Raw genomic sequence first — 19,661 nt, forward strand, 5'->3', positions numbered from 1 at the left:
ACTATTAGACTGAAAATTTCTGATTAGAAATACAATATCAGAATCAGGTGTATGTTCCAGGTGAGGCCCTAATCATTTTATTAGGACAGATCTACACTGTATGCAGTGTTTTGCATGCATCATAGTATGACAAATGGAAAATTAATATTTCATGACTACAATCTGATCTAAACATGTTGTTCAGGCCAAATACTTTGCTGAACACGGAGTTGGATTGTCTGTGCCGCCTTCATAAGCAATGACCATTCGTCGTTCTAAAGACCACTGCAGCCTGTGACTGGCTGCAGCAGATTACATGAACAGCCCATGGGCAGAGATCCATCCGATGATGACGGTTTTATGCGCGTGCCCTCTTACTCCCTGCACTTGCTCCAATCTTTGTTCTATACTGACTGATAGCCATCACTACATAACACTGTACAGAAGGTGCATCATGTCATTACCGCAGATTTTTTTTTTTTTTTTTTTTTTTTGGGGGGGGGGGGGGGGAGGGCTGAGTGTAACACCAGAAGAGAAATAAGGCACCTGAGCACATCTGCTGACCCAGATTCTTAGGCTTACATTTTGGATGCTATTTTTTTTTATCTGTATATAGGTGGAAAGAAAAGTCTTTGATACAACTCAACACACCGGCTGTCCATCATCCCCGGGTGCTCGGCTCCTTGCGAGCAAGTCTAATCCAGAATTAACAAATCGTCAATTACAACAAATAATCTTTCACCATTCACAACTGTAGCCGTTACATGTAAAATAGAAGACCAGATTCCCCGTCCATCAGCAGCTTTTATGAATAGCGGATCAGGCATATTATGTAGGCGATGCACTCATGTAAAATATACGATTGTTAACATATGGCTGAGACGCATGTTAGTCCACATTCACAATTTTATGTGGATTTTTGCACTAACAAGTGGCAAGCATATCATGAGTGTGAATCGGGTTTCTGCATAATTAAAGAAATAGAGTAGCATGTTACCTATAATTGCTGATTACATGTGAAAAAGCTGGCAGGCTGGCCCTACTTTACCCAATCCTTGTGCGAATTTGAGGCACATGAAGCTGTAAGACCACAACAAAAATCCCAGGGTCATCATCAGATTCCTGCTGTCAATCCTGTAGCAAATACATTTTGGATTTGCCATGGGTAAATGAATATTCCCTAAAGGAGATGAGACATAATCTCTAATGGCGGCCATTGCAGCTCCCACCGGGGGTTGTTACACAGATCTCAAAAATAAGGTAAAATAAAACTAACAAAAGGAATTAAAAAAAAAAGTGAAAGAATAATAATAAAAATTAATAAATCTACTTCTAGATATTAGTGAGCACTGCAAATATCCTAGTACTTTTCAGGTTATTGCTAACGAGAGCATTAGAATAATATCTAAGAGAAAATAAAGCGTGTATTCTAGAAGATTCATGATCGTCCCATGGGACATTTACAGCATTAGGTAATTAGTGTTTGACAGAATGTTCTTACATTATTATAGAGAGCCTTGGAATTAAACATGGCTCCTACCAAGAGGGATATAACAAGGGTTGTGCAGTAACATTCGGGATCACGGCGGTGCACGTAACATTGTGGAGCCATCACCATGCGAGCCCTGGAATGTTACAGGTCATCTTCGATCTCGTCTTCCTTTAGTTTTTCTTCTTGTGGTCTGAAGAATCTTTTGTGTCCTCTTCATCGGTGTATTCTGTGGGTTCCTCGCCTTCTCTCAGAAGCTTTCCAACATGATGGTACTTAACTGGAAGACAGGGCAATGGAGACAATAAATAGACAAATTCTCATGAAGAAGTCTTGTGCCGATGACACGGGCGCACAGCTCCTCACATCACCGGAGTTCTGTCTAATGAGGAGTCATACACCGGTGTGATTATCACATGCCCACATCTGACACTCACCCATTGGAAGTACAGGAAAAAAAAGGTCCAAGCAGAAATTTCAGTAATCGATACACAAAATGGTATACATGCTCGAGTCCCCACCCCACGTGTTTTGAGAATTTTAGATAACCCAAAAACAATATGCGCGGATTGCCTGCCATACACGGCCATTCCACGCATGTTTTTAGGCTAACGACTGTGAAACATGCGGAGCAGGTACTAGAGCGATAGTGCGTACCCAAGCACACGATGGACACTCGAGTAGCAAGCACTTACCTCAACACTAATTGACATACTGCAGCATTTCAGAGAAAGACATACGGTAGCTTAATAGCCATAGACTAGATTGAGCAGCGCTGTAGACTTGTCTGCTTCTCCCTACAAGCGCGCAGGGACAGATATGGCAGCGGACAGGGAGAAACAAAAAGTTGAAGAGGTCCACGGCAAGTGTATGACCAGCAAAAGGAAGTCAGAGCTGTATCACCAAGTCGCAGATAATTCTGTTGAGCGACACATCGTCGTTGTCCAGCCCCATTCTAAATGCTACTGAACAGACTCCACAATTCAATGATTGCGTGTGGCCTTTGCCCATTACTTTGCGTTAGGGCTTAATGTCTATTTTGACATAGCTACTAACTACTTAATAAAAGTTGGGTTATGAGAGGGATCACAGTATACGGTAGTTTGTTTTTGCAATTCAGTCAAGATCTGTTTTGTTGCAAGACAGGATTAAAGAAATATGACAGCTTTGTAAGGGTAAGGTCCTGAAATGTGGTGGCCGCAAAGGGACGATTGAGCGCATGAGTTTGAGTCAACACTTAGAGGAATTTCCAGGAGACTCGTCAACTTTTAGTGTCCTCACACAAGGGCAAGGTAAGTTGGAACATGGCTGTCACACCATGGGACCCCACTGTGGGACATGATAATGACAGTAAAGGATCTTCAATGAGGTCAATCTCAACTAAAACTGATGCAAATAAAATCCACTGTGTGTTCAGACAGCTGAAGATACTCGTATATTAGACGGCTGTAAAACTTTTGTAACAAACTAGGAATTCAGAGAAAACCCGAATTTGCTAGAATTGGTTAACTGTATCCAGACAGCTTATACTACATTTCAGACATTGAAACCAGAAAAATCTCAGCATGAAAACCCTGGAAGCATTTTGCACCTGATTCAACTAATGTCTGCATATTTATCACTGTAAGGCCAGCGTCCCACCCAACGTATCAAAATACGGTCTGTTCTTTACGGCCGAAATACGCAGAGAAGTTCCTGAACAGCGATCCGTATTCAATGCGAGGATGCGATTTCTTTCTCCAAAAATTATTCGTATGGCATGATCTTCTCGCCGGCGTGCAAAATGGACATATAATGGAGCCATGGGCTCAAATATTCGTGAAAACATATATACAGTCTATATTCCGCTCTAGTGTGACGCCAGCCTAAGGGCTCATTCAGTCGTCCGTGACAATCGGTCCAAGCACAGACCGGCCACGGGTCTCCAAACCAGAGAGTGACAGCTTCATATATTTCTAAGCATCGGTCATGCTCGGGTCGGGAGAAGCGTGGCCGGTCCCTACATTCTGGTCCATGCATTACGGTCATGCTCAGACCAAATTACGCAGACATTTCCATGAGCCCTAAACCAGGAACAAATGTGAAGGATGGTACAGCACTGTGGAATATGTTATTACTATGCAAGCAACAGTTAATAAAGATTGGATGTAGACAATATTTCTGTTACATGCAATAGCTTGTCCTATAATGCAATTATAGGATGGGACCAATCAACCATGAAAATGTGCAACCTTTCCTGAGCCTGGGCTCAGCACCATAAGCACCATAAGAATGATATTGGTAATGATTGCTACAGGTGCTTCTCACAAAATTAGAATATCATAAAAAAAGTTACTGTTTATTCCTGTTAATGTTGATGATTATGGCTTACAGCCAATAAAAAACCCAAAAGTTATTATCTCAGTAAATTAGAATACTTTATAACACCAGCTTGAAAAATGATTTTAAAATTCCGAAATGTTGGCCTACTGAAATGTATGTTCAGTAAATGCACTCAATGCTTGGTTGGGGCTCCTTTGGCATCAATTACTGCATCAATGTGGCGTGGCATGGAGGCGATCAGCCTGTGGCAATGCTGAGGTGTTATGGAACCCCAGGTTGCTTTGATAACAGCCTTCAGGTTGTCTGCATTATTGCGTCTGGTGTCTCATCTTCCTCTTGACAATACCCCATAGATTCTCTATGGGGTTAAGATCAGGCGAGTTTGCTGGCCAATCAAGCATAGTGATACTGTTGTTTATAAACCAGGTATTTGTACATTTGGCAGTGTGGACAGGTGCCAAGTCCGGCAGGAGAGTGACATTTCCATCTCCAAAAAGCTGTGGGCAGAGGGAAGTATGAAGTGCTCTAAAAATTTCCTGGTAGACGGATGTGCTGACTTTGGTCTTGATAAAACACAGTGGACCTACACCAGCAGATGACACGGCTCCCCAAACCATCACTGATTGTGGAAGCTTCACACTAGACCTCCAGCAGCTTGGATTGTGGTCTCTCCACTCTTCCTCCAGACTCTGGGACCTTGATTTCCAAATGAAATGCAAAATTTACTTTTATCTGAAAAAACACCTTGGACGACTGAGCAACAGTCCAGTTCTTTTTCTCCTTGGCCCAGGTAGGACGCTTCTGGCGCTGTCTATTGGTCATGAGTGGCCTGACACAAGGAATGCGACACTTGTAGCCCATGTCCTTGATATGTCTGTGTGTGGTGGCTCTTGAAGCAATGACTAGCAGCAGTCCACTCCTTGAGAATCTCACCCAAATTTTTGAATGGCCTTTTCTTAATCCTTCCAAGGCTGCAGTTATCCCGGTTGCTTGTGCATCTTTTTCTACCACACTTTTTCCTTCCACTGAACTTTCCATTAAAGGGAACCTGTCACCCCCAAAATGGAAGTTGAGCTAAGCCCACCGGCATCAGGGGCTTATCTACAGCATTCTGTAATTCTGTAGATAAGCCCCAGATGTATCCTGAAAGATGAGAAAAAGAGGTTAGATTATACTCACCTGGGCGGGCGGTCCAATCGGATGGGCGTCGCTGTCCGGGGCCTCCCATCTTCTTACGATGACGTCCTCTTCTTTTCTTTAGCTGCGGCTCCGGCACAGGTGTGCTTTGTCTGCCCTGTTGAGGGCAGAGAAAAGTACTGCAGTGCGCAGGTGCCGGGCAAGGTCAGAGAGGCCCGGCCCCTGTGCACTGAAGTACTTTGCTCGGCCCTCAACAGGGCAAAGTACGCCTGCACGGAGCCGCAGCATGAAGACAAGAAGAGGACGTCATCCTATGAAGATGGGAGGCCCTGGAACGGACCACAAGGGGAACAACCCTTGGCGAGTATAATCTAACCTCTTTTTCTCATCTTTCAGGATACATCAGGGGGCTTATCTACAGCATTACAGAATGCAGTAGATAAGCCCCTGATGCCAGTGGGCTTAGCTCAACTTCCATTTTGGGGGTGACCGATTCCCTTTAATATGCTTGGATACAGCACTCTGTGAACAGCCAGCTTCTTTAGCAATGACATTTTGTGGCTTACCCTCCTTGTGGACTGTGTCAATGACTGCCTTCTGGACATCTGTCAAGGCAGCAATCTTCACCATGATTGTGGATCCTACTGAAACAGACTAAAGGACCTTTTTAAATGCTTAGGAAGCCTTTGCAGGTATTTTTTGCTAATTATAATTTACTGAGATAATGACTTTTGGGTTTTCATTGGCAATAAGCCATAATCATCAACATTAATAAACACTTGAAATAGATCACTCTGTTTGTATTGACTCAATATAATATACGAGTTTCAATTTTTGTATTGAAGAACTGAAATAAATTAACTTTATGATATTCTAATTTTGTGAGAAGCACTTGTATGTCTGTGGCCAGGTCGTTATTCCACCGATCACAATGATGTACAACAATGAGGGTTTCAGCTTACAGGTGAATTGTGATTCCCAGTCTCCCAGCGTGTCCCTCTGGGAAGCGTTCAGATCTGACAGCTCATCATATGTGTCCGACAGCGCTTCCTTATCAAGGCAGAAGGTGGCGAGACCTCTTGAAGCATCACGTCCAGCGAACACACCATAAGGTCCCTCTGAAAAGAGAAAAGAAATAGCTGTAATTCTTTACACTACATCATACTAATTAGCAAGTAATGTCATTGCGTCAGCCATGTTTAACTTTTGACTATTGCTCTCTTCGTAAGGGTTTATTCAAATAGCATTTTTTTAGCTTTTTCTGTAAGGAAAAAAATGCAGCAATCTATAGTAAAATGAATAAGGTCTAAAATCTCAATCACAAGCCGTTTAAAAAACAAAAACACACAGCATGACAATTATTTCAGTGGTTTTATTGTAGCTTAGCACAAAAGAAAAATAAACACACCAGAATGCATTAAAAAAAAATCTACAACATGTGAACAGATCCTTATGGCCATGTAGTTGTGCAGGTTCTCCTGCAAAATCATGTGCTTGTTTAACAATCAGTGAACAAATATGCTGCGGCTTCATCACATTACCTAAACAGTATTGTCACAGATTCTGGGTTTGTGGGGGAAGGTGGCTGCAATAAGTGCTGGGGGCTGATGGCAGTACATCCAGCTGGTGGTCAGAGACATCTTTCCCTGACCCCTCAGAGTGACAGTTCTTTTATGTTTGTATATAGGAAGAGACCTGTCGATTTAAGGTACCGTCACATTTAGCGACGCTGCAGCGATATAGACAACGATGCCGATCGCTGCAGCGTTGCTGTGTGGTCGCTGGAGAGCTGTCACAGACAGCTCTCCAGCGACCAATGATGCCGAGGTCCCGGGGTAACCAGGGTAAACATCGGGTTACTAAGCGCAGGGCCGCGCTTAGTAACCCGATGTTTACCCTGGTTACCATTGTAAATGTAAAAAAAAAAAAAAAAACCACTACATACTTACATTCCGGTGTCTGTCATGTCCCTCGCCTTCAGCTTCTCTGCACTGTGTAAGCGCCGGCCGTAAAGCAGAGCGGTGACGTCACTGCTGTGCTCTGCTTTACGGCCGGCGCTGACACAGTGCAGGGAAGCTGACGCCGGGGGACGCGACAGACACCGGAATGTAAGTATGTAGTGTTTTTTCTTTTTTTACATTTACAATGGTAACCAGGGTAAATATCGGGTTACTAAGCGCGGCCCTGTGCTTAGTAACCCGATGTTTACCCTGGTTACAAGTGAAGACATCGCTGGATCGGCGTCACACACGCCGATTCAGCGATGTCAGCGGGTGATCCAGCGACGAAATAAGGTGCTGGCCTTCTAGCTCCGACCAGCGATCTCACAGCAGGATCAAGATCGCTGCTGCGTGTCAAACACAACGATATCGCTATCCAGGACGCTGCAACGTCACGGATCGCTATCGTTCTAAAATCGCTCAGTGTGAAGGTACCTTTAGTGATGAAGGTCGGGTCTAACTGGCAGGGACATACCTCCACCAATAGTCACCTCATCATTTGCCCCATTTTCATACAAGTTTTCAACTAACTGTCGATTTAGAGTTTTTACTTAACTCAATAGAACACATGAAAATAATAAACTTTGTAATATATCTTATCATAGAAATATGCATTTCTCCTCCTGGACTGAATTGTAATCTCTAAATTCTCAATTCACGGGTAAAATCTGTATTCAGTGAAGACAGATTGTTACATTACTGAGATAGGAGGTGACATTTGCCATTGATAAAATTGTATATAGATTGGAGAGGGAGGAGCTCTGACTCTAGCTCCTCCCCCGAGGAACTCTGCCTATAGCTCCTCCCCCTCCCATCTACATAAAATCTTAGCAGTAACTAACAATTCCTATCTCAGTAATGGGAAAGTCTTTTCACGGAATACAGATTTACCCATGAATCGAGAATGTTTGAGAATAAAATGATTAGTCCATTAGGAGAAAGAAGATTTCTGTTATCAGATATATTATAAAAGTGTCTTAGGCTAGGTTCAAATTGCGTTAATGGGTGTCCGCTAGCGGACTCTGTTACATGGCGCAATTGTCGCAATTAACGCCATGCAACGGATCCGTTAGCGCACCCATTGACTGCAATGTGCTAACGGATCTCTAGCGCATCGCTAGCGCATGCCATTTTCGGCACGCGCTAGCGATGTCCCGTTAGTTTTGGACTGACCTTGAACGCTGCTTGCAGCGTCCGAGGTCCGTTCCTCGCTAGCGCAGATCGGGCATCTGCGCTAGCGGGATCGCCAAATGCGATCCCTTTTGGGACATTGCGTTAGCGTAATCCGCTAGCGTATGCGCTAAACGTATTGCCCTAACGCAATGTGAACCTAGCCTTATTTTTATGTGTGTTCCCGATTTATGGAATATTGTTGATTTTTATCTTCCTCTATGTTATTTATTTAAAAAGCCATGATAAGAATAAGATCTTTTCCAATGCGAGATAGGCAGCTATCAAACAGATTTATTTTATGTCTATACCATGGACAAACTACTCAGACCTGTGGCCATATGAAAATTGCCTTTTAGGAAAAATATTCCCTAAACCAGCAAGAATAATGTGTCATTACAGCAAAATATGATGCAAATACTAGAGATAGACATTAGGAGATGCAGACTAATACAGTAAAGTATGTAAAATTAAAAATGATAGGTTAATTAACCTAAGTTACCCATTAACCACCCAGACTATTCGGATAACATATCCACATATCTGAACCACCGCTATGATACAAAGTGCAAAAGGTCTAAGTTCTCTGACATTCATCATTTCACAAATCCCTGAAATATCCAAGTAAAGGTTATGAAATCTCTTCTCTTATCTCTGCAGTCGCTGCTATCGGGGGGCACAGGTCTGCACTATTCCATGTGAAGAATTTGTTTAGAATAACTGCGGATACATAAGCGCTAGATCCAAGGGTTATACCCATTACTTTATGATTGGGGAAGGTCCACGGAATGGGGCTGCAGGCCTGCTTTAGCATTGTATCCCCTTTTAAAAAGGGGTCTGTAAGCTCTCCTACCCTTTCTTAGCCATCATCATGACTTTACATAAACTATGTCCGGTGTGGGGGGTGCGATTCCATGAGACTAGCTTAGTCTTATAACTTGTAAGCCCACCCTATGGGCATGATTGACATCCAGAACAGTGGTGATTTCACACATCATGGCACACGCGTGTGACATTCTGCCTCCCTGGTCCTAGCTTAGCCTTATAACTTGTGAGCCCACCCTATGGGCATGATTGACATCCAGAACAGTGGTGATTTCACACATCATGGCACACGCGTGTGACATTCTGCCTCCCTAGTCATGCACAATGAAGACAAGTGCCCGCTTCCCAACTCCATGGGCATAGTGTGCATGGCCAGGGAGGCAAAATGTCGCTCATATGTGCCAAGATATGCAAAGACCCGATGGTGATGTTAAAGCCGAGCTGAATGTATATTGTAGAAGATTGTTGTAATACAGCAATAGCCTTATGTAAAGCCATTGTGGTGATTTAGGAGAAGTAGGGGAGCAGACAGGTTCACCATAACCTGCACAGTGGGCAGACTGTGCACCCCTGTGCAGGGACACTCAGTAATAGGGAAGCAATGAAATCAATAATGCGGCCCCTTCATTTTCCGATTGTGTGACTGACAAATCTCTTGATGGAACAATCATCATAAATTAGGTGCTTCCTTAAATAATTTATTAAGGAATGTAATCAAACAAATTCTGAATGGTGACTACAGCGGGAATTACTATTAGGACCCATATTTTCTATCCGTGTGCTGTCTGTGAAAGAAATGAAGCGCAATCAGACAATGCTATTCAATGAGGCAGTCAAGATGTACCATTTTTTTCACAGAAAAAATTGGCAGCGTGCACGTGTGTATCCGTAAATCAGAGGAGACTCGCCCATTAAAGTCTATAAAAAAAAAAAATCAGATCCTATATGGAGTCACAGTGTGACATCCAATTTTTACGGATACAATGCACATCTGTAACAGAGGAAACGGTAAATGGTCTTGGAAATTATTAATAGCCGCTGTTGTACAAAAATGGATTGCACGGATGACAACAGAAAAAAGAAAATCCGTCCACTTCTTTGGATGAAACACTGAATATTTTTTTTTTTTTTTACAAGGTCATGTGAACCTACCCTTCACAACATAATTGATATACCTTTGTAATTATGTTATAGTATCAATCAGAAGAACCACACGCGGCCTTGATGGAGTGAACCGATGTGTGTCGCAAGCGGGTTATCCCCCCGGGAACCTCACTGCAAGAAAATATGACAAATCTGCATGCAAGGGTATGTTCACATATCTGAACGGAAAAAATGCTGTGTACAATACTAGTGTTTATACCTCACTTATTTGAATGGGTGAAATATGTGGCAAAAGCACCGAAAAAACTGACATGTTGCATCTGGGTAAAAAAAAGTAGTAGGGCTCAATATACAGGTCCTTCTCAAAAAATTAGCATATAGTGTTAAATTTCATTATTTACCATAATGTAATGATTACAATTAAACTTTCATATATTATAGATTCATTATCCACCAACTGAAATTTGTCAGGTCTTTTATTGTTTTAATACTGATGATTTTGGCATACAACTCCTGATAACCCAAAAAACCTGTCTCAATAAATTAGCATATTTCACCCATCCAATCAAATAAAAGTGTTTTTTAATAACAAACAAAAAAACCAACAAATAATAATGTTCAGTTATGCACTCAATACTTGGTCGGGAATCCTTTGGCAGAAATGACTGCTTCAATGCGGCGTGGCATGGAGGCAATCAGCCTGTGACACTGCTGAGATGTTATGGAGGCCCAGGATGCTTCAATAGCGGCCTTAAGCTCATCCAGAGTGTTGGGTCTTGCGTCTCTCAACTTTCTCTTCACAATATCCCACAGATTCTCTATGGGGTTCAGGTCAGGAGAGTTGGCAGGCCAATTGAGCACAGTAATACCATGGTCAGTAAACCATTTACCAGTGGTTTTGGCACTCTGAGCAGGTGCCAGGTCGTGCTGAAAAATGAAATCTTCATCTCCATAAAGCATTTCAGCCGATGGAAGCATGAAGTGCTCCAAAATCTCCTGATAGCTAGCTGCATTGACCCTGCCCTTGATGAAACACAGTGGACCAACACCAGCAGCTGACATGGCACCCCACACCATCACTGACTGTGGGTACTTGACACTGGACTTCAGGCATTTTGGCATTTCCTTCTCCCCAGTCTTCCTCCAGACTCTGGCACCTTGATTTCCGAATGACATGCAAAATTTGCTTTCATCAGAAAAAAGTACTTGGGACCACTTAGCAACAGTCCAGTGCTGCTTCTCTGTAGCCCAGGTCAGGCGCCTCTGCCGCTGTTTATGGTTCAAAAGTGGCTTTACCTGGGGAATGCGGCACCTGTAGCCCATTTCCTGCACACGCCTGTGCACGGTGGCTCTGGATGTTTCCACACCAGACTCAGTCCACTGCTTCCTCAGGTTCCCCAAGGTCTGGAATCGGTCCTTCTCCACAATCTTCCTCAGGGTCCGGTCTCCTCTTCTCGTTGTACAGCGTTTTCTGCCACATTGTTTCCTTCCAACAGACTTACCATTGAGGTGCCTTGATACAGCACTCTGGGAACAGCCTATTTGTTGAGAAATTTCTTTCTGGGTCTTACCCTCTTGCTTGAGGGTGTCAATGATGGCCTTCTTGACATCTGTCAGGTCGCTAGTCTTACCCATGATGGGGGTTTTGAGTAATTAACCAGGCAGGGAGTTTATAAAAGCCTCAGGTATCTTTTGCATGTGTTTAGAGTTAATTAGTTGATTCAGAAGATTAGGGTAATAGGTTGTTTAGAGAACCTTTTCTTGATATGCTAATTTATTGAGACAGGTTTTTTGGGTTATCAGGAGTTGTATGCCAAAATCATCAGTATTAAAACAATAAAAGACCTGACAAATTTCAGTTGGTGGATAATGAATCTATAATATATGAAAGTTTAATTGTAATCATTACATTATGGTAAATAATGAAATTTAACACTATATGCTAATTTTTTGAGAAGGACCTGTACATCCAGGGAAAAGAAAAAAAGCAACGTGCGACTGAGATTTATACCTGTAGCTTCACATATAACATGTTTTTTGTGGGGTTTTTTCTACTTAATTGGCTATGCATGTAAGTAAAAGATCAGTTCCAGGACATATTTATTTAGACCTGCAAGTAAAATACGACACAGTCTGCAGTAATCTCAGCCCGAACTACGATCTGCTGTAACATGTGAAATTAGCTCCGGGTTGTTCACAGATTTACAGCAGACCCCCCCAAGGGTCTCCCTAGTACTACAGGCAATGGACCAATGTCATGTGACCAATGAATTTGGGGGGAGTCACATCACAAACGTTGTGTGTAGCCCCAACACTGCCTGTTCGCATTATGTAATGAAGCCGTGCCGATACATATGAACTTTCTCCCATAACATCTAAACTGGATGAACAGGTTATGCCAAGAACATGAAGTATGACAACAGTATTTCTGGATTTGTGTAGCTCCTGGTAAATAATGTCTGGAGCAATGGTCACTGCCAGCATTTATCTGAAGAATAGAATAATCCGCAGATTACAAAACAGAAAAGAGACCAAAGCACCAGAGCAAATAATGGTCTCCACCAGGTGTGGCAGATAGAATAACTTAAAACCCATTTCAAGCCCTCTAGATAAGGCCACGTTCACACACTCAGTATCTGACAAGTTTTTTACCTCAGTATTTGTAAGCCAAAACCAGGAGTGGGTGATAAATACAGAAGTGACGTGTTTCTATTATACTTTTCCTCTGATTGTTCCACTCCTGGTGTTGGCTTACAAATACGGAGGTAAAAAAAACTGACCAAATACTGCTGAGGTAAAATACTCACCAAATACCATAACCTACAATTATACATCAGGGACGTTTCAGGACGGTGTGGTAAGTGTTTAGAACACCCATACAAGTGACCGGAGAGAGCTGTGCAGGCACAGACACCTCTTCACAACGTGGGAGGACAATCAGCCTTGGACAGTGACCTGTGTGGTGGCAATTTATGCTGCACAGGTCAGTGCATATTTCACGCTTTCCATTTTCCTAATTGGGTCTTACATAAGACATGTCCGTGTTTCATATGCGTTTTCTATCCATTTTCTTCACGGATACAACATGTTCTCATTGTAATCTTTGGGGGTTACTCACATGTCCGTGTATTTTCACAGACCACAAGTACAGGCAAAAGTCAAGGAGACACGTCAGTTTTTCCAGTATCACAGATGAAAACGGGCAATAAAAGTCTATAAAAGTTTGTGAAAAACACGTACAGCATGCGGATGGCATTAGTCTCCCATTGCCAAGGATTGGAGAAGCTTTGTCCTTTATTGAAGACATATTGACTATACACTGAGGACACACTGATGGTAAAACAGACACATTAGCCACACACTGATGGTAAAAACGGACACACTGACCATACACACAGGACACACGGATGGTAAAAACGGACACCCTGACCATACACTCAGGACACACGGATGGTAAAACAGACACATTAGCCACACACTGATGGTAAGAATGGACACACGGACCATACACTCAGGACACACGGATGGTAAAAACGGGACACACTGACCATACACTCAGGACACTGATACAATTTTTACCTGGATGAGTGAATGAGGCCTTAGGGATAGCAGCAGTAACAAACCAAAAGAGTTGTCTAAAGGGTATGCGCACACCATGCTTTTTTTTTTTGCAACATGAAAAATGCTGAATTTTTTTACTACCTGTTTTTTGATAATTTTCCTTATGCATTCAATTAAATGGGTAAAAAATGAAGAAAAAAAAAAAAAAAAATCGACATGCTGCAAAACTCCCACTGCCATAGCTCAAAAAACGCAGGGGTAAAAATGCACTGTGTGAGTGAGATTTTAAAAATCTAATTTATGGCAATTTGCTGATACTTTAGAATGCTGCATTTTTTAACGGACCTCAAAAAATGCACAGAAAAAAAATGCTGTAGAAGCGCTATGTGTGAACAAGCCCTATTGTTTATTTTTTTTTTACTTTAACCAACTATAAACCTCATTTTACTCTTTCGTGTGCTTGTTTGATTCTTTCATATAGTCCACTATCTGAAGACAATGGGAAAAATACCCTGAGCTTCATATCAGCGGTGATCATCAAAGCCAGAAGCCTGTTTATAGCAACCAGTATCTACGGAATCACATACAGGCTGCACGTGTAAAGCGGAGGTGGTGGATCTGTAGAAGGTTATAAAATTACAAGATTAATAATTTTATTTTTTAATAAACATTGTGATATGAAAAAAAATCTACACATAAAGCAAAAACCTGATGCCGATTGAGGAGTTATCCGAGTAGTGGAAAACCAGTCAGGTTTTTGCTTTACGTATATACTATTTTTTTCATATCACAATCTTTATTAAAAAATAATATTGCAAGATTAAACATTTTAACATTAGACACTAGCGTAATTATGGACTAAGGGTATGTGTCCACAGGGCGTATTGGCTCTGTCCAAAGCCCTGCCCCCTTCTGTACGCACGGTGATTCCGCATGTGTTCATTGAACCGTGCGGAATCACCGCATGCTATACACAGACTGTGTTATTCATCTTGCGGAGACGGAGCGTCTCCACAAGATAAATAGACATGCTGCGGTCTATAAAGACGCGCCGCATGTCCGGTTACGCATGGCTGCGTGTTTGTACACATAATAGAGATGGGATTTCATAAAATCCCCTCCACTATGCTGTAACATCTGGCCGCTATGGCTGTACGCAGAATCCAATCCGCATCCAATACTGACCGTGGAAACATATCCTAATACTTCTTATCCTTTCAGGAAGTTTTCAGCAGGCTCCTTTTTGGTAGAGGCAGGATTACAATGACAGGTAACACTGCTGAGAACACAGGATCCACCAATCACAGTAGGGGATGTCACAGCTGCCCTGCTCCCCCTCCCTGCACAATCACAGTTGCACTTGTTCATTAGATGCTTCAATACAATAGATTGGGTTGGAGTCTGACCATTAAGGCTAATGTACATATGGATTTCCTAATTTAAGAAAAAAAAAAAAAAGACACTTAAAGTTGTCACTTGCCTGAGCTGTTCATGTAACAATGGTTACTATGGAAACTGCAGTCAGAGGAGAAATTAGTAATAAACTGAAAATAAAACAATCATGTCCCCAAAATGCCTACTCTGACAAGTCACTTAAAAAAAAAAAAGTTCTGTTGAAACCTGCGTTCTGAGTAATTCAGGAGGTCTCTGGAATCCATGTGGAATATGGATTCATACATAATGAATGCCAATAAAAACATAGGGACCCCATTCAGTTATGTCACACAATAAATGATCGATTATGATTAAAAATAACTGATATTTAGTGACACAAATTATAAGAATGAAAGAACTGTGTAAAAAAAATAAAAAATATTGGAAAAATCAGCCAAAAAATAAATTAAGAAATAAAAGCTAATAAAAAGAAAATAAATGTTATAAAAAAATAAAATAATATGCAATGAAATGACTCTTACTAAATATCTGTTGGACAACAGCAGAAAAGAAATCAACTTTTTTCTATCAGGGTTTTATTTTTTCATTACAACAAAAAAAGCGTAGTTTGAATGTGTAAACAATTGTGTTTTACCTTTTATTAAAAAAAATAAAATCATTCTAATAACCAAAACAAAGTAAAAAAGGTTATAATAAATGCCTGTGAATAGTATATAAAGCCCTATCCCCAGACTCTTATGCCACATTCACACTAGCAGTATTTGGTCAGTATTTTGCCTCAGTATTTGTAAGCCAAAACCAGGAGTGGGACAATCCGAGGAAATGCGCAAATTGGCGCGGAATTTGAACCACGCTTTGCTAATTGGTCACGCCCGGCTGGCCGAATCCTATGTATAAAAATTGCATTATTCTGAAAACTTCATAAATAAACTATGCATTGTGCTGAAGCCGCGATTCATATCTTCTGTGCAGCAGCGTTTGCTGTAAAGAAGATATGAATACCGTTAATCCATTTTTTTTGTGGTTTTTCGTGTATAAAATAAAGGTCCATGTCCCCACCCCCTGTGCGCCCCCCGCTGTTCTGAAAATACTCACCCAGCTCCCTCGTTGGCTGTCGCTGCTTCCTGTCCACGAAAAACCACAAAAAAAATGGATTATTCATATCTTCTTTACAGCAAACGCTGCTGCACACAAGATATGAATTGCGGCTTCAGCACCATGTGGGGGGGGACAGCGCTTACTGGAGCGCTGTCTCCTGCACGGCACACGGACAACGTCCGTGTGCGGTACATGTTTTACACAGACCCATTGACTTTAATGGGTCCGTGTAATACGTGCGCTCCCACGAACACTGACATGTCTCCGTGTTTGGCACACGAAGACACGGTCCGCAAAAAAATCAATGACATCTGCACAGATGCATTGATTTTAATGCGTCTACGTGTGTCAGTGGCTCCGGTACGTGAGGAAACTGTCACCTCACGTACCGAAGCCACTGACGTGTGACACTGGCCTTACAAATACTGATGTAAAATACTGAACGTGGCCTTGCTGACATGTGTTATATAAAAGTAACTGTTGAACAATGGCAGTAAAATAAATAAATAAAAAATATAACTTTTTCTTTTAAGGCTTTTAGCTTTCGTCAAAAAAAAAAAAAGATAATGTGAAAAACAAACCATTTCTTTTTTTTCCAACGATAAATTACCAATTCTGATAAAAAGGCATCTTATATTTAAGAAAATAAAGCACTTTTTGTATGAAAGAAAATGACTAATAGAGAATAAAAAAAACAGTCAAATAAAACGAATAAAAATTGTACTGGCTATTAAAAGGCCAAACCTCGTGAATTAATGGGTTAATCTTCTTTGCCTTTGAGTCCACATTACTGTAGGCATGTTAGATAAGTCTGAAAGTTCAAGGCTGGAGCTGGCTGCGATTAAGGCTGGCCCAGACCACATATCACAATGACTAAGGAGTACGGCTGTGCTGGCACGTCCGCTTTTTGGGTTCCGTTTTAGGCACAGACACACGGAATGTGTGATCTGTTACATCAGTTACGTAGATTAGGGACCCCATATTTTATTGGGGGCTCTGTTTGTTTTTAAAAAAAAAAAGTCAAAGTGGCGCATGCAGAACTTTATACTTTTATTCTAAAAAAAAAAACAGAACCCAGACGGATCCCATAATAATCTACGGGGCACCTCTGCATAACGGATGTAACGGATCACATTCTGCTTGTGCATAAAACAGAACAAATGGAAAGTCCAAGCGGACAAGTGGCCAGAGGCGAAAAGTGTTACAGCGCTGCGGGGCCAGGTTAGAGGTTACAGCGCTGCGGGGCCAGGTTAGAGGTTACTGTGCTGCGGGGCAAGGTTAGGGGTTACTGTGCTGCGGGGCCACGTTACTGTGCTGCGGGGCCAGGTTAGAGGTTACAGTGCTGCGGGGCCACGTTACTGTGCTGCAGGGCCAGGTTAGAGGTTACAGTGCTGCGGGGCCAGGTTAGAGGTTACAGTGCTGCGGGGCCAGGTTAGAGGTTACAGGGCTGCGGGGCCAGGTTAGAGGTTACTGTGCTGCGAAGCCACGTTACTGTGCTGCTGGGCCAGGTTAGAGGTTACAGTGCTGCGGGGCCACGTTACTGTGCTGCGGGGCCAGGTTAGAGGTTACAGTGCTGCGGGGCCACGTTACTGTGCTGCGGGGCCAGGTTAGAGGTTACAGTGCTGCGGGGCCACGTTACTGTGCTGCAGGGCCAGGTTAGAGGTTACAGTGCTGCGGGGCCAGGTTAGAGGTTACAGGGCTGCGGGGCCAGGTTAGAGGTTACAGGGCTGCGGGGCCAGGTTAGAGGTTACAGGGCTGCGGGGCCAGGTTAGAGGTTACAGGGCTGCGGGGCCAGGTTAGAGGTTACAGGGCTGCGGGGCCAGGTTAGAGGTTACAGTGCTGTGGGGCCAGGTTAGAGGTTACAGTGCTGCGGGGCCACGTTACTGTGCTGCAGGGCCAGGTTAGAGGTTACAGTGCTGCGGGGCCAGGTTAGAGGTTACAGTGCTGCGGGGCCACGTTACAGGGCTGCGGGGCCAGGTTAGAGGTTACAGGGCTGCGGGGCCAGGTTAGAGGTTACAGGGCTGCGGGGCCAGGTTAGAGGTTACAGGGCTGCGGGGCCAGGTTAGAGGTTACAGGGCTGCGGGGCCAGGTTAGAGGTTACAGGGCTGCGGGGCCAGGTTAGAGGTTACAGGGCTGCGGGGCCAGGTTAGAGGTTACAGGGCTGCGGGGCCAGGTTAGAGGTTACAGGGCTGCGGGGCCAGGTTAGAGGTTACAGGGCTGCGGGGCCAGGTTAGAGGTTACAGGGCTGCGGGGCCAGGTTAGAGGTTACAGGGCTGCGGGGCCAGGTTAGAGGTTACAGGGCTGCGGGGCCAGGTTAGAGGTTACAGGGCTGCGGGGCCAGGTTAGAGGTTACAGGGCTGCGGGGCCAGGTTAGAGGTTACAGGGCTGCGGGGCCAGGTTAGAGGTTACAGGGCTGCGGGGCCAGGTTAGAGGTTACAGGGCTGCGGGGCCAGGTTAGAGGTTACAGGGCTGCGGGGCCAGGTTAGAGGTTACAGGGCTGCGGGGCCAGGTTAGAGGTTACAGCGCTGCGGGGCCAGGTTAGAGGTTACAGCGCTGCGGGGCCAGGTTAGAGGTTACAGCGCTGCGGGGCCAGGTTAGAGGTTACAGCGCTGCGGGGCCAGGTTACAGTGCTGCGGCATCACATTGTGGCCAGCACTCGGCACATTACTCCTATATATGCATCATCATACAGATTTCAACAAGTAATGGTGAAAATTAATAGTTAGATTATAGCGGATTCTATTTATTAAATACATTATTCTAGCGGACTACAGAGATCTCTGTCTGCCTGACAATCCAGAAGGGACTGCAGCAATGTTACCGTCTTTACCCTGCAGCATCTCTCACCTGGGCCATAAAACTTCTTTCCTCTCGTCACATCGAACACCTTGCCATTGATGGCCATGAGGATCCGGGGGTTCTGGGTTCCATCATACTCCTTGAGCTGGGCCAGGGTGAAGTCTCTCCTCTTCATTTTGGGCAGCTGCTCCTCTCTGGGCTCGGACTCTTGGGGTCTGTCGCCCCTCAGGATCCTGTAGAGCAGGTACAGGCACAGGCCGAGCAGGCAGATATTCAGGGGGGAGGTGAAGATCTCTTGCAGGATGCCCTCCTCGGCCATGATGGGTGATCAGCGGTGCGGACGGGCTGCGGTGCGGACGGGCTGCGGTGCGGACGGGCTGCGGTGCGGACGGGCTGCGGTATACCGTCGGGGCAGAGCGGTATATACCTGTGCTGCACAGCTCTGCACTGTCTCCAGCACTGACTCCCTGCAGCACCGTGCACACAGGCGGGATCACTCACAGGAAGAGGCGGCGGGGTTCTCTGCTCGTCCCTCCTCACGTGGTGCTGCTCCAGGTCAAATGTCGCAGAGACACTGGCGCCCATGGGGGGTGGACAATAAGCGCTTGTCCTGGTGTGTGTGCACGGTGGAGAAAGCACTGCAGATTACTGGGGGCTGCTGGCTCACTGCTAGTCTCGAAGCTGAAGTTGGTTTCTTCTTTTTTTTTTTTTTTTTACAAGAAAACGTGCTCAGGTTCATCCATGTTAAACTAAAGGCATGGGCAGAATGGAGCCGTCATACT

General features: G+C 43.9%; 1 protein-coding gene across 1 annotated transcript; it reads right to left on the reverse strand.

Annotated features, from left to right (window-relative positions):
• Window positions 1-484: 484 nt before the first annotated feature.
• On the reverse strand, window positions 485-19,369 carry PGRMC1 (progesterone receptor membrane component 1). The gene is made up of 3 exons (XM_069747090.1): window positions 18,928-19,369; window positions 5,890-6,045; window positions 485-1,748 (listed from the first exon to the last, which is right to left on the reverse strand). Exons 1-3 carry the CDS (start codon window positions 19,196-19,198, stop codon window positions 1,642-1,644), a joined length of 534 nt encoding a protein of 177 aa, XP_069603191.1. The 5' UTR covers window positions 19,199-19,369; the 3' UTR covers window positions 485-1,641.
• Between the last annotated feature and the right edge of the window lie 292 nt (window positions 19,370-19,661).

This window comes from Ranitomeya imitator, chromosome 2 (genome assembly GCF_032444005.1).
Source record: "Ranitomeya imitator isolate aRanImi1 chromosome 2, aRanImi1.pri, whole genome shotgun sequence".
NCBI classification, from domain to species: Eukaryota; Metazoa; Chordata; class Amphibia; order Anura; family Dendrobatidae; genus Ranitomeya; species Ranitomeya imitator.

Bases quoted from the DNA above. Each gene is read 5' to 3' on its own strand.
- PGRMC1 (XM_069747090.1), bottom strand. From the start codon at position 19,198: ATGGCCGAGGAGGGCATCCTGCAAGAGATCTTCACCTCCCCCCTGAAT. The intron at 6,046-18,927 runs GTGAGAGATGCT...TTCTCTTTTCAG, and splicing joins AAAGAAGTTTTATGGCCCAG to AGGGACCTTATGGTGTGTTC. The intron at 1,749-5,889 runs GTAAGCTGAAAC...CCTGTCTTCCAG, and splicing joins CTGGGAATCACAATTCACCT to TTAAGTACCATCATGTTGGA.